Source organism: Pipistrellus kuhlii, unplaced genomic scaffold (genome assembly GCF_014108245.1).
Source record: "Pipistrellus kuhlii isolate mPipKuh1 unplaced genomic scaffold, mPipKuh1.p scaffold_m20_p_16, whole genome shotgun sequence".
NCBI lineage: Eukaryota > Metazoa > Chordata > Mammalia > Chiroptera > Vespertilionidae > Pipistrellus > Pipistrellus kuhlii.
Window position 1 is genome coordinate 31537953 of NW_023425471.1, and position 14895 is coordinate 31552847.

The following is a 14895-nucleotide window of genomic DNA, read 5'->3' on the forward strand; positions in this document are numbered from 1 at the left end:
TCGCTGTGTTAATTAAGAGTTTGCTTACCGGAGACTCCCAAATATATGAGAGGACTCACTCAGAAGGGAGGTTTACCCTTCTAAGAATTGTGAATTCAGAAGCAGGTCCCCTCCACCACCAATTTATGATTTTAAAGAAACAAACAAATAAACAACTTATTCAACCTGATTTTTATTTTCCCCTCCAGTGACCTTAATTAAGAGCCTCAGAATCAAGTGGAGAGGAATCCCCCTCTGACCCCAGGGCTCCTTCAGTCCGGAAGGCAAATGGAGTTTGATGTCAGCCGAGCCACGCCAGCCTCTCGCTTCCCAGCTCTCGTAAACCCTGCATTAGCTGTCACTGTGACCGCCGGAGCGGAGCTGGCAGCTCCCTGGGACCGAGGCCCCCGTGGGAAGGATGGGGCGCCCCGCACAGCAGCGCCGACTCCAACAACAGATGACCTAGGCAGATCGCGCGCCAGCTCCGCAGCTCCCACCCGGCTCTGGGCTTCACTGGTGTGGCGCTGCGGCGTTGGCTCTACCGCTCTTCTCAAACATACAGTTTATTTATAGGGAGCTAAATTCTCCAACAGGGTGTGGTGAGGGGCAACGAAATGTGTCAAGCTCTTTTCAAGGTTCAGTCCCTATACCAAGGAACCCATCTGATTAACAAGCAAAGGACAAAAGCGAACCAAATCGGGCCACGGGTCCTACTGGGGTGGGGGAAGTGCTGCGTCTGTCCTGGGAGGAGGGATGGGGTTGAGGGTCGGGGAGGATGGCTTCCCTGATTCTCAGTTGAAGTGAAGACTTATCGGCCAAGAGCCGGCTGAATGGCCACCTCAAGGGAGCTTTCTCCTTTCTTTTTTTCCTTCCACTACCCGAGAAAGGAAAAGAGAGGAAGATAAAGAAGCAGACAAACCCAGAACGATGAGACAAAGAGGGAGGGAGGAAGACGGCAGGGGAGAGGGAGAGAGGGGGAGTGGGGAGGGAGAGAAAAAGAAATATAAATATGATATTCAAGATATGAAGATATATGAGGGAGATAAAGACACCCAGATAATCAAATCCCTCTCATCCTGCAATTTCTAGACTCAGGAGAGGTGCGCAGTTCCTGGGAAGGTTTGGCCGCAGCGCTAGCATGCCCCGCTCCTCCCTGTCCTCTTACCCCAACCTGGCCAGCCCGCCAGGCCTCCCCTGATTCCCGCCTGGGCTCTGCGGGGCCGGGATACCACTTGGTCTTTTCAGTGTGGAAGTTTCCGGCTGGCCCCGCCCAGCCCTGGCCCCCGCGCCATGGCCCCGCCCCAATTCCGGAGCCCGCTGGGCTGTGCGCTGATTGGTCAGAGCCTGGCGTAGCCCAGCTCGGCAGCTCCGGCTCTCTCAGCCTCTCTCCAGACTCCCTGGCCAGTAGTTTGCGGCATCATCGGAAGCAGCAGCAGCAGTAGCGGCGGCAGCGGGTGCGTAGGGAAGACAGACTAGTGGGCTCAGACGGCAGCAAAGCTCCTGCACACCATGCCCGGCTTGCCCAGGGGGCACTGGCACTCGTGCCCCTAGCCCTGCGCGGGCTCGTGGCGCATTGCTTTCTGTGGCATTCCAGCTGAGCGGATTCATCTGAGATACGAAACCTCCCACTCCTGCTTGCTCACACTCCACACTCAGACTCCCCACACCACACACTCACTCTCCCTCTCCTCGCACATTCACAACACCACCTGAGAAAGGAAGAGAAAGCCAGACAGATCTTCCGAGTGCGAGAGCGCCCGAGAGGGAGGGAGCCCAGCGCAGAGGGGCCAGCGCCTCTCCGGGAAGATGGAATCAAGACTCTCATGCAAGTAAACTTTGGCGGCTACAAAACCGTCGACCTTGGCAGATGCTGAGGCGAACCCCAGCGACATGCCGCTGAGCTAGGAGGGCTTCCTTCTGTGGCGGCGGCGGCGGCGGCTGCGGCGGCGGCGGCGGCGGCGGCCCTTGGAGCGACAGCCCAGCCCAGACCCAGGGAGGAAGAGAAGCCCCCGGTAACCCGCAGAGGCTGCCCCGCCTCTCTTGGCCGGTACTGTTGTCGCTTCCCCTTTCCTCCTCCCCATTCCCGGCCCCCATCGGGCAATTGGAAAGACTGAGACTTTGATTTTCTTGGACAAATTACCAACGCCCGGTTTTCACAAACTTGACGTGGAAGCTTGGGTGTGTTAGTAACTTTGATATCTGAGACGCAAAGCCCGCAGTCCAACCGCTTTGTGGTGGGAGCTCTGCATGCATCTCTGATTCTGGACAGACGCGCCCCCCCGAGTCTTCCAAAGCCAACCTCTGCACCGCGGAGCGTGCTCTCCTCTCAGCAGCCTCTCTACCATCTACCCTCCCTTGCTGACTCTGGGACTGCTATCCGACTCAGCCAGGTACCTGGGCGCCAGCGGCTCTTGACACATCTCAAACTCCCACCTGTGATCCCCCTTGTTCCAAGCCCGCCTCAAAAAGGCTAGTGTGGCTCCCTACCGGACCCCGGAAGACGTGTTCCAGGCGGATCCATCCTCGCAGTGAGCCGGGAGCGCTGGGGGGGGGGGGGGTCTTACGTATGCCAGGTGCACAGACCAGGAGCTCGCCAGTCCCAGTGCTGGTGCGCTGCGGCGGGCCGGGCAGTGCCTGACACCCTGCATCCCCACCGCCTTCCCCGCCTTGGCTCCAAGAGCGGTCCAGACTTAGTCGCACATCAACCCGGCCACTCGAACGCCGTCCGACCCGCTGCCCTGCGACGTAGCGGCCAGTCGCGCCTGGCTAACTCTGAAGGGGGAAAACTGAGTAGCCGGGCTGGAGGGTGGGGGCTCGGGGCCGCGAGGTGCTCCCTCGGCCCCCTGGAGCCCCCGAGCCCCCCGCAAGCCCCCGCCCAGTCCACAGAAACCTCAGCATTGGAGCCTGCGCGGGTATCACCCGCGCGCCGCCGGGCCGCCCTGGGTGGGACTCCTCCCGAGGCCTCCAGGGCCCCGGGGCGCGCGCAACAGGCGGCCCAAGTCAGCGGAAAGCTGGAGCGCCGGCGGCGCCGTCCTCGGAGGGGTGTGGAGAGGCGAGGCCAGGCAGAGCCCCGCGCAGCCATGGAGTCACTCCTGCTGCCGGTGCTGCTGCTGTTGGCCGTACTATGGACTCAAGCAGCCGCCCTCATTAACCTAAAGTACTCCGTAGAAGAGGAGCAGCGCGCCGGGACGGTGATCGCCAACGTGGCCAAGGACGCCCGTGAGGCGGGCTTTGCGCTGGACCCGCGACAGGCCTCTGCCTTCCGTGTGGTGTCCAACTCGGCTCCGCACTTGGTGGACATCAACCCCAGTTCAGGCCTGTTGGTCACCAAGCAGAAGATCGACCGAGACCTGCTGTGCCGCCAGAGTCCCAAATGCATTATCTCACTTGAGGTCATGTCCAGCTCAATGGAGATCTGCGTGATTAAGGTGGAGATCAAGGACCTGAACGACAACGCGCCCAGCTTCCCCACGGCACAGATCGAGCTGGAGATCTCAGAGGCGGCCAGCCCAGGTACTCGCATCCCCCTAGACAGCGCCTACGACCCAGACTCTGGCACTTTCGGCGTGCAGACCTACGAGCTCACACCTAATGAGCTGTTCGGCCTGGAGATCAAGACGCGTGGCGATGGCTCGCGCTTTGCTGAACTCGTAGTGGAGAAGAACCTGGATCGTGAGAAGCAGTCGCATTACAGCTTTCGGATCACTGCTCTGGACGGCGGCGACCCGCCGCACCTGGGCACTGTTGGCCTCAGTATTAAGGTGACTGACTCTAATGACAATAACCCGGTGTTTGGCGAGTCCACCTATTCAGTGAGTGTGCCAGAAAACTCACCTCCAAACACTCCTGTCATCCGCCTCAATGCCAGCGACCCAGATGAAGGCACCAATGGACAGGTGGTCTACTCTTTCTATGGCTATGTCAATGACCACACTCGTGAGCTCTTCCAGATTGATCCACACAGTGGCCTCGTCACGGTCACTGGTGCCCTAGACTACGAAGAGGGCCACGTGTACGAACTGGACGTTCAGGCCAAGGACCTGGGGCCCAACTCTATCCCGGCACACTGCAAGGTCACTGTCAGCATTCTGGACACCAATGACAACCCGCCGGTCATCAACCTGCTGTCGGTTAACAGCGAGCTGGTGGAGGTGAGCGAGAGCGCCCCTCCAGGCTACGTGATTGCACTGGTGAGGGTGTCTGACCGAGATTCCGGCCTCAATGGGCGAGTGCAGTGCCGTTTGCTGGGCAATGTGCCTTTTAGGCTGCAAGAGTATGAGAGCTTCTCCACTATCCTGGTGGACGGACGGCTTGACCGTGAGCAGCATGATCAGTACAACCTCACAATCCAGGCGCGCGACGGCGGTGTGCCCATGCTGCAGAGTGCCAAGTCCTTTACTGTGCAAATCACCGATGAGAACGACAACCACCCGCACTTCTCCAAGCCCTATTACCAGGTTATTGTGCAGGAGAACAACACTCCTGGCGCCTATCTTCTCTCTGTGTCTGCCCGAGACCCCGACCTAGGTCTCAACGGTAGTGTCTCCTACCAGATAGTGCCATCGCAGGTGCGGGACATGCCTGTCTTCACCTATGTCTCCATCAACCCCAACTCCGGTGACATCTATGCGCTGCGATCATTCAACCACGAGCAGACCAAGGCATTCGAATTCAAGGTGCTGGCCAAGGATGGTGGCTTGCCCTCCCTGCAGAGTAACGCCACAGTTAGGGTCATCATCCTAGATGTCAATGATAATACCCCAGTCATCATGGCCCCGCCACTGATCAATGGCACGGCTGAAGTCTACATCCCCCGCAACTCCGGCATAGGCTATCTGGTGACTGTAGTGAAAGCAGAGGACTATGACGAGGGCGAAAACGGCCGGGTCACCTATGACATGACCGAGGGAGATCGCGGCTTCTTTGAAATCGACGAAGTCAATGGTGAAGTGAGAACCACTCGCACATTCAGCGAGACTTCCAAGGGTTCCTATGAACTTATTGTGGTGGCCCACGACCATGGCAAGACATCTCTCTCCGCCTCTGCTCTCATCCTAATCTACCTGTCTCCCGCTCTGGACGCCCAAGAGTCAATGGGCTCAGTGAACTTGTCCCTGATTTTCATTATCGCTCTGGGCTCCATTGCAGGCATCCTCTTTATCACTATGATCTTCGTGGCGATCAAGTGCAAGCGAGACAACAAAGAGATCCGGACCTACAACTGCAGGTAAAGCCAACTTTTCTTTCTTTCCTTTTTTTGTCTTGAGTGAAAAAGGTGTATCCGTGTTGCTTTGTGAAAATCCCAGTGCCTTTGTTTCCTACTTAAATGCATGCTTGGTACCTACGGAGCTTCTTTTTTTTTTGGGGGGGGGGGAGGGAGGAGTTTGTGGCAGTCCGCCTTGATCAATTCTTTTGATCTGACAATTTGCTGGAAGATAATAATATACTGCTCAATGGATTCTGTCATATAATGATGATGAGCAGCATATCAATTATCATTTTAAAATTTGTACAGCTGTCTTCATGAAGTTGGGGCAGAAAAAAATGGGGTGGGAGGGGAGGGAGGGAGGGAGGGAGAGAGAGAGAGAGAGAGAGAGAGAGAGAGAGAGAGAGAGAGAGATTTTCAGCAGAACCAGAGAGAGAGAGAGAGAGAGAGAGAGAGAGAGAGAGAGAGATTTTCAGCAGAACCAGAGAGAGAGAGAAGAGAGAGAGAGAGAGAGAGAGAGAGAGAGAGAGAGAGAGAGATTTTCAGCAGAACCAGCAAGTACTATAACTTTATTTCAGAGGCACAGTGTTTTGGGGACAGGTACTGAAAGGAGGGGGAGTGCTGATAGTTGCCCTGTCACTTTGTAGAAATGAAGTGTTAAGAAAGCGTGTGAGTGGAAATGTGAGGTACCAAATGGAGAGTTGGGGAGAAGGGGGAACAGGAATGGGTGGGGAAGCAAGTGATTAGTGTTTTTTTTTTTTAGTGTTTTCTTGGCTTGTTTTGTATCCAGTTCCCAAACATCTGGTTATGCAAAGTGAAAGTCTAGTAGTCATGTGTATGTTTTCAAATATCTGGTTGGTTGGTGGGGTATAGGCCAAACATTCCAAGGAAGGACAGGACTTTGCATCCAGATGTTTTTGTAAAAAATAGCAAACTTCTGGAGTTGATGGTGCTTTCCTCTAATGTGTTGTATTAAGATCTGCTTCCTACCAGTGGATGTCACTATGGACTATTATGTTTCAGCCTCCTTTGAAGTGTGATCAGGATGTGTGTGTGTATGTGTATGAGAGAGATAGAGAGAGAGAGAGAGAGAGAGAGAGAGAGAGAGAGAGAGAGAGAGAGAGAGAGAGAGAAGAAATATGGAAATTGGAATAACACATACTGTTGTTTTTTTTTTTAATATTTTGTAATAAGCACATTAGAAGGCCTTTCCTTACAATTGGGTAGGAAAAAATCTAAGTATTTATAGAATCCAATTTAGGATAATACATGTAATTTTTTCCAGCAGTGTCTCATCGAAATGGTTGAAAAAATTGTTTCGTTTTCTGAAAATGAATGATATTGCTATTTCTAACCAAGGTGTATGTGCGCTTTCAACACACCTACACACCCAGTGTGTCTTTTGTGCCATCTGTGCTTGCATGCTAATCAGTCAAAATAGGTCTGATTTGTATTTTACATGATCTGAAATGCACACTTCTGTGAATTAGCGTCCCCTGAATATGTAACAGCCATGCAATTATTGTTTCCCTTTTACTATTCTCTGCGTTACACAAGTTAGTAGACAAATGCTAACCACACATGAATATCAATCAGGTGCCACAAAAGAGCAGCTGCAATGCCTCATAAATGCTTTAATCCTGTTACTACTGAAATGGCCATGACTTTTCTTTTTTTCAGCTCTGTCATTTCAGATGGGAGACATGGAAATTAATATTGCTCTTCTACCTTTGAAACCTGCAAGGGCCAGTGGTGATTTTTATAGGGGAAAAATGCAGGGTCTATAAAATGTTATTTATATAGAAATAATGATAAAGGAGGCTCTTTTTAAGTCATTTTCTGAGCATAAAGTAAATGCATAGGACCCTTTCCTTGATGAAAAAGAAATCAGTTTGTGATAAAGATATTGAAGGCTTTGCCACTTCTTGGTGATGTATGGCTAGAAGTGAGAGTTCTTTCCTAGAGGTTGCCAGGAAAATCACTAAACAGGGAGGAGAGCATTTGAATTGGGAAAAAAAAAAAAGTCTCAGTGCTCTCCAACTTCACCCACATGTGAATTTTGTAAAGACCACTGTTCCCTGTGATGGTTTGGGATTAATCAAGTACAGTTTAATTAAATAATTGCTCAATACAGACAAGGCTGCCCAACGAATGCCTCAGCTAAATAATTGGGCAAGGCATTGCCAAACTTACCCATCATGGGTAAACAAAATGATTAGAACTTACCATTGATTTAGTAAACAGATTAGAAAAGAAAATCAACCCTCATCCTGGGGTTTTGGGGATTTTATCTGCTCCCAAACCCCAGTAGCATCAGCTTGCTATCACTGCAAGCCAGCTTAAATACTGATCCAAAGGGTGAGGGGAACACAACTGCTTAACTCTTGAAAATCACAGGGACAGAGCAAGAATTTGCCTCTGGAGACATGTAATCTCCCTATGTGCTCAGACTTTTTAGAAAACAAAAGTTGAAGAGCTTGTCTTTCCATGTATTAGGCAGAGGTTTCTTGTTCTCAGCATCTGCAGAGCCTTCTCCTCAAATGCACCGTTTATGAGACTTGTGAGATGATCTGCAATTACTACTTGAATTGGGCTCTCTTTTTGTATTCAGACAATCAGCTTTGTCCAGTGAAAATACAGACACCGTCTTTCCCTTGCAAAGATCAACCTGTATTATTTATTAACCCTATTATTTTGCTGATTATTGCACAGAAATTGAATTTCCAACAATAGGCTGAATCATTGTGTGCAAAACAATAAGTGACTTTGATAATTTTGCTACATTTTAATGTATTTCTTTTGAAAAGTCTTAATGCTTGGTGTCTTTGGTGCACGTTGCTGGGTCTGTGTCAGTGTTAATTAAATTTAGCTCTTTATGTTCCAGTTGCAGCACAGCTGCTTGTAGGTACACCTGAATGGAGAAGGATGCTGAATGCACTAACCTTTAAATTCCTTTGCAGTAATTGTTTAACCATCACTTGTCTCCTGGGCTGTTTTATAAAAGGACAAAACAGCAAGTGTCAGCATTGCATCTCAATTTCTCCCATTAGCGAGGAGCAAGACAAAAAGGCTGAGGAGAAAGTGAGCCTAAGGGGAAAGAGGTAAAGAGGCATTTCCCCTCATTCAAATGGGTTTGGCTATCAGATTTCGCCTGGAGAGGTGGGGTGGGGAGGGGAGTGGAAAGGAGCAGGGCTATGGCCAAGGGAAGGAGGGTGTGGAAGAGAGGAGCCAAGAATGTGTTAACACAGGGTCTGTTTTCCTACCCCAGTCCTAAACTCATCAGGTCAATCATAGAGGAACCTGATTGAGGGTCTTGGCCACATGGAAAATGTTTGGAGGAACTGGAAAGAGGGTTATTTTTTATTTCCTTCTACCTCTTTTTCAGTTTAATTAAGACTTGCTTCTTCATTCACCCAGGAGTGACTTTGGCTTCCAGGGAAGCTCCAGATTTGAGCATTTTCATGCTTTTGCTCCCATAGCTTCAACTTTCCCATTCCCCCCATCCTTGCTAAATGGCCACTCTCAATGAAAAAATTCCAAATCCAAAGTACAGAAAATTTTTTTGCGGGGGGAGGGGGTGTGGGCAGTTATTATTTTTAATAAGAAAACTTTATGGCCCTCAGCTTGTTTTCCAATGTAAAGAGCACAGGGAGGAACCCGATGATGTAATGCACCCAAATAAGAAGCTGGAGCAGAGATGGGTGCAACTTCTGGGGTGCTTAATGTTTATTAATCAATGCATGGTTTGGGAGGGCGTTAGCGATACATCCTGCCTTTTCTGTCACATAGAATCGCTGAGTACTCCTATGGGCATCAAAAGAAATCAAGCAAGAAGAAAAAAATCAGTAAGAATGACATTCGCCTTGTACCCCGTGATGTGGAGGAGACAGACAAGATGAACGTTGTCAGTTGCTCCTCCCTGACCTCGTCCCTCAACTATTTCGACTACCACCAGCAGACACTGCCCCTGGGCTGCCGCCGCTCTGAGAGCACTTTCCTGAATGTGGAGAACCAGAATACCCGCAATACCAGTGCCAACCACATCTATCATCACTCTTTCAACAGCCAGGGCCCCCAGCAGCCAGACCTGATCATCAATGGTGTGCCTCTGCCTGAGGTGAGTGCATCTAAATGGCACTGTGAGGTTTACCCAAAGTTTCTCCCATAGGTCCCTACACTGGCACCTTCTCTGGCAGGAATAGAAAGGGCTTCTCTGCCTAAGCCCATTTCCATAATCAAGGTCTGCTACCAGTGTTTCTTGGGACAAAGGGTAACTCAACATATTGGGCCTTTATAGGGGTGGGTTTTGGGAGTGGGAACTCAAGGGGGCTGCACCTTTGAAATACCTAGTATTCTGGCATAATATGAGTTTGCTCCACCTGTTTCAAATAGGGCATGTTTGCCAGCTAGTTAAAGTGGCAGAGAAAGAGTCAAGTAGTGTTAAAGACGGATTAACAATGAAATGCTAGAAACCAATTTCCCAGGGTAAGGGTGATTCAGCCCCCTTCTTTGGTCATATGCTTGCTTTGCCAAAAATATGGATGGGATGGTAAAAAGAAGGCTAGCAAAAAATTTAAAAAGCCACTTTGTCATTTCTTAGTAGGTCTTATGGTGATGTTTGAAAAACGAGGAGCTTAAAACTGTCATTAATAATGAAAATTTCAGGGATTAACCATGCATTTGAATTAGCTGTTTATCTTTACTGAGAATGAATGTTTTAAAATGGAAGCATTCTTTAAAAAACACTATATGGTCTAATGTTTGACATCTATAGAAATATCTCAGGGAAAGAGGCTGAAAATGTGGATGATGGTGGGTGTGTGACTGGGTGAAAAACTATAAATACAGTTCTAAAGTTGATTTTATTTTTCTATGAATTGCTTAAGTCCCTCTTTGGTTGAAAATTTGATGCACTGGGAGGCATATGCCCTCTTCCAGGCCACTAATGCAACACCATACTGCATACTTGGAATACTGCACACTTGGAGGGTACTTCCACATTTAATAAAGCACCTTCTCAACCACTGTCTCCTTTAATTCTTACAATTAGGGTCTTGATACATTGCCCTTCAATAGATGATAAAATGGAGATCCAGTGATGTTATGGAATTTGTTCAGACTCACAGAGCAGCTCTGTGAATGTTCTTTCAGTGACACCTTCCTGCTTCAGAAATAATTCAGCCTGACATACCTAGGCTATGATGCATACAAAATGGTTGCAATAGAGAGGGAGAGATGGTGCTTTGAATGGAATAAGATAGACCATGATTTTGAATATGGGGGACACCTCTTGCTATGGAATCCCTCTGAGTCTCTGTTTTCTCATCTACAAAATGGGCACATCTACCACACAAGGTTGGTCCATGGAAAATATGATGTTGCACAATGTAAAGGATCTGACACATAGGTGTCTTTTAAATAGGACGATAATTGGAGAATCACTGTTGCAATAGTCTGTACAACTAAGTGTGACTCCCTAGGCACTTGTAACCAAAGAGGAATTTAGGCTGGTTCTATATAGGTAATACCTACAAGGTGGTGTGGTTAGAGTATTGATATTGGATATATATAAGCAATAGAGGTAAAAAAGTTATGGGTTTGAGTGCTGCTGTTATAGCTTGTGGAGATGTACAAAAGAGAGAATCCTGAGGGCTTGGTAATTACTTATGCAATCAATTCAAGGTTCTAGAGAAATGTGAGCCTAGATGTCTATGAGATACGTGGAAGGGGCAGGAGACATATGACAATGTCTGCATGGTTTACCTAAAGTCTTGGTGTTCTTTCTAAAATTATCCTATGGCAGGATTAAACAAAGTATTGCTCTAATTATTTAGAAAAGCCATTGAAAATCTGAATTATGATCCTAACCCTGACTATAAAGCTAGATGTTCTCCTTATTTAACAAAATCACATAGATATAGTATCTAGGGCTAGTCAGGGCCAAGACAGTGTGTACTAAACACAGTGCAGTTAAGTGTATATTTCTAACATATGACAAACCCATTCTGAAAGGGGATAGACCCACATACAGCCATGCATGAATTAGTCAATTTAACCTGAATATGTCACAAAGTCCCACATAAGGAAAATGGCACTTCTCTTTTTCTTCTCATACTAGAGGCCCCTCAATATGGATTAGGTAGAATACTTGAGGTACAGTGAACTCTATAGATGAGTAGGAATGTTTGATTTATAAATACAACTAATATTTTTTGAGTGTGTACTCCCTGTAAGGGTCTTCTCTAGGGTCCAGTGTTTGAGAAATAAAGAAGATGGTCTCTGATATCAAGGAATGCACATTCATATTGGGGAGGCATGCAAACAAATAGGTGATTTGCATGGAGTGATAAGTGCTACTATTGGTTAAAATGGGATATTCGCCTTTCCTAGGATAGTAATACACTGATGTATTTATTTACATTTTCTTTATTAATTAATGGATTAATTTAAGAAACAAACCCTTATTACAGAGTGATAAGTACTACAATGTGATAAATATAAGATTCTATGGAAGTCTCTATTAGATCTTATGACACTTATTTTTTCATGAAACCATTGTTATTTCATTAAACCATTTTTATTAATTCAACCTAGTAGCATTTATTGCATACTTATATAGTAATATGCCAGGCACTGTACTACTTGCCTAGGATATAAAAATAAAACACTTGATCTTTGTCTCCAGGGAGCTTACCTAGAGACAGCCAAATAAACAAATCATTTCAAATCAGGATAACATCTCTTTCCTGAACATATATTACATTCTTACTCTTCCATATTGGAACCAAAGATCAGTATACATTGGTTCCTCTGCGGATATACCTTGTGATAAACCCATTCTGTTCCTTTCATTAGCTGCAGTACAGTTTTAGGGCTAACTAGCAATGCCATTTTAGGGGAGTCAGAACTTCCCTCACAGAACTCCATCACACTTTGAAGTTTATAACCTTGGTATTAGAACAAATTGATCAGCATTGTTTCTACTGTATGCTCAGTTGTGCGACAGGTACCATGAGGATCCCAAATAAATATAAGAGGTAGATGCTTCCCTTACAAAGGTCTTAGTCTAGGTGGGGAGCTAAGAACAACCACTATATTTTGCTGCAAACAATACAAGTGTTTCTACTTTGTACTCTTCTTAGTATTCCCTTTCTCCTCCTTCTATGCTAGACCTGCCATAATTTATATGTAGATTTACTCTTGAGCTCTCAAAGTTTGGTTCTGATTTGGGCTTATCTTTTGCATTAGCGTGCAATTGTGGACACACCTGAGCATTGTTGGCTCTAGAAATCAACATTGTGACTTTAAATGCCATTAAGGAAGGAAGGTAAAAGGAATGGAGCATTATCTGGAAAACTGAAGGTTAACCTTTACTATTACAGAGATAATCTTGCCCAGATTGTATTAGTCTATCATTATTTAGCAGTACCCTGATGAGGAAATAAGTTAAATGGATTTTGTGGCTTTGTACACAAATTTGAAGAGGAAAAGTGAAGGATGTCTTTGCTGTTGACAGAAGTTTTGTAGAATTAGTGATGGTGAGGTATCTCTTAAATATTTTACATTGAAAGCTGAGGATTCATTCATTGGAATTCTGGTTTACTTCGTCCATAGATTAAGTATATGTGTAATTGAATGTGTGTGTGTGTGTGTGTGTGTGTGTGTGTGTGTGTGTGTGTGTGTGTAGGGGCGAGTGTGTATGGTCTGGAGGGTGAAGAGAGGGAAAGGGAAGTTTGAAGAAAGAATGGAGGAGAAAGAAGGTTTGTCAGTTTGCTAAGATTTTTTTCTAAAAACATTTAAATTTTTTAGAGGCTTCTTAGTATGGCAAATGACTTGTATTTCAATCTTATATAACAGAAGCATGTCTAGTGGGCTCCACTGGATGCTCAAAAGTGTAACTTCTTTGTATATCGGTATTCCTGCATTTCCTTATTTGTCACCCAGGCTGTGGTCATTGCTGAAGAAAAAAAAATGCAATTCATTTCTTCCACTTGTAATGGAGACTGGGTGAGACCTTTTCCTGTCTTCAGAAGGGGTGAAATGACCCAAACACCCAGTCTCTTTGATGAGGCATTTAAACTTTTAGTTTTCTAATGTTAAATATTTCTAAATTGACAGCACTAGGAGAGTGATAATGGACAAGAGATTCCAGAATTCTAATCATAGGTGTATAGGGACTTAAATTTTGGTTTCAAACTGAATCTTGAGTTCTCTATTTTTTTTTTTACCTTTTGTTAGTAAACAGCAGCATCTTTGATATGAGACTTTCTAAGGGTGTCTGCATGATCTGCTATGGTCACTCACCAAACAGTTTCATAAATAGCAGTGTAGTACCGGTGGGAGAGCTTGCAGCACAAGGATGTATGTGACAGACCGAATTGAATGCTTCCAATTATCCTACCAAAAGTCTCAATGCATGTTATCTTAGTGCAAGTAATGAAACTAAAGCACCAATTAGGCTTTGAAGAAAATAAGAAGAAAAATATAGCTCGGTATGCTTTGGTCCCTAAAACAGAGTTTTAAAGTTAGGGATTTGCAGTGATTTGAATGAAAGTCTAGGCTAAGAAACTAGAAAAGCAGCCACAAACCTGTTAGATAACAGATTTAGAAATCACTAGAAAATAAATGAGTATGTTGAGGCTGGCTTGGATAATAAAATAGAAAATAGCACAAAGCACTCACTACTTCCAATTAAAACCAACAAACACTTCAGTGAGTGTTTTTCACTTTACTTTCTTTGTTATGACAGGGTTTTGGAACCATCTAAGTCTTATCCCTAAGAGTCAAAAGTAAGCTCCAGGCTGCAGAAAGAAGCAATGGAAAATATCTTTTCAAGACTGCTTAGTCCAATTTTCTTTTACACTTTGGGTGGTGATCACATAATGGAGTATAGAGATGTTGTATTATAAAGTTTTACACCTGAAATTTATATAATGTTACTAATAGGAGTTACTCCAATAAGTTTAATTTTAAAAATCGATGGCTCTACTTCTACTAAGACATTCTAGGGTCACCCATTACCTATATTGTACCTTATTATCCAGTTTGAAATCTAACCCAGGTAGTGTGTTTCCCAGTGGGGATCCGCTTGCAAGATGTGTTCTAGAATAAACCGTTATTCTGTCGTCTCCATGCAACTGCCACAGAACTCAATTAGTTATTTGCTAATTTATTATTACCATTCCTTATTGGCAATTAACTGGTTACCTTAGAGATCATCTCTTTCCCCATACGCCTTCACCAAAGGTGAGCTCAGACAGAGGCTTGCTAATGATCCTGAGATTTCTCTCCCTAGGGGACTGGAGGTAGGACATTTTTTATAGAGGGCTCTGAGGCTTTGGAATTCCTCTTATCAGAGGACCACTTGTTTGGGTCCCTGGGGCTGCTCCTGGTTTTTCTCTGATTGTCAGTCAGATTTATAATGTGAGAGGACCCGTAGACTTTTGCCTCCTTAACACTGCCCTAGTCTTTGCTGTGACTTTAGTATACTGTGCCCAGGGCTGAAGCTAGGGGGTTGGAGTATCATTTGTTAGGAATTAGGGGACTGAAAAGTATGAAGTCACCTCTTGGCAAAGCTGGAATCTTTCACTTATGGCAATGCAGTGGATCTGAGGCGTCTTCCTGGAGTTTCAGATGTTGAACCCTCTGCATGTGTATCAGTTTCCAGGGCTTAGGGAAGGCCAAGCTTGGCAGGATCAAGTGTCTCAGAT

General features: G+C 46.1%; 1 protein-coding gene across 4 annotated transcripts in view; it reads left to right on the plus strand.

The window, feature by feature from the left end:
* The first annotated feature begins 1049 nt into the window (after nucleotides 1–1049).
* PCDH19 (protocadherin 19) overlaps nucleotides 1050–14895 on the plus strand; it is a 116345-nt gene continuing 102499 nt past the window's right edge. For 2 of the 4 annotated variants that reach the window (XM_036440019.2, XM_036440020.2), the window contains exons 1-2: nucleotides 1056–5206; nucleotides 8975–9302. In XM_036440019.2, coding sequence (XP_036295912.1) covers nucleotides 3060–5206; nucleotides 8975–9302 — 2475 coding nt within the window. In that variant the 5' untranslated portion in view covers nucleotides 1056–3059. Of the gene's footprint in view, nucleotides 5207–8145; nucleotides 8287–8974; nucleotides 9303–14895 lie in introns of all 4 variants that reach the window. The other 2 variants (XM_045582437.1, XM_036440018.2) reach the window with 2 other exon arrangements.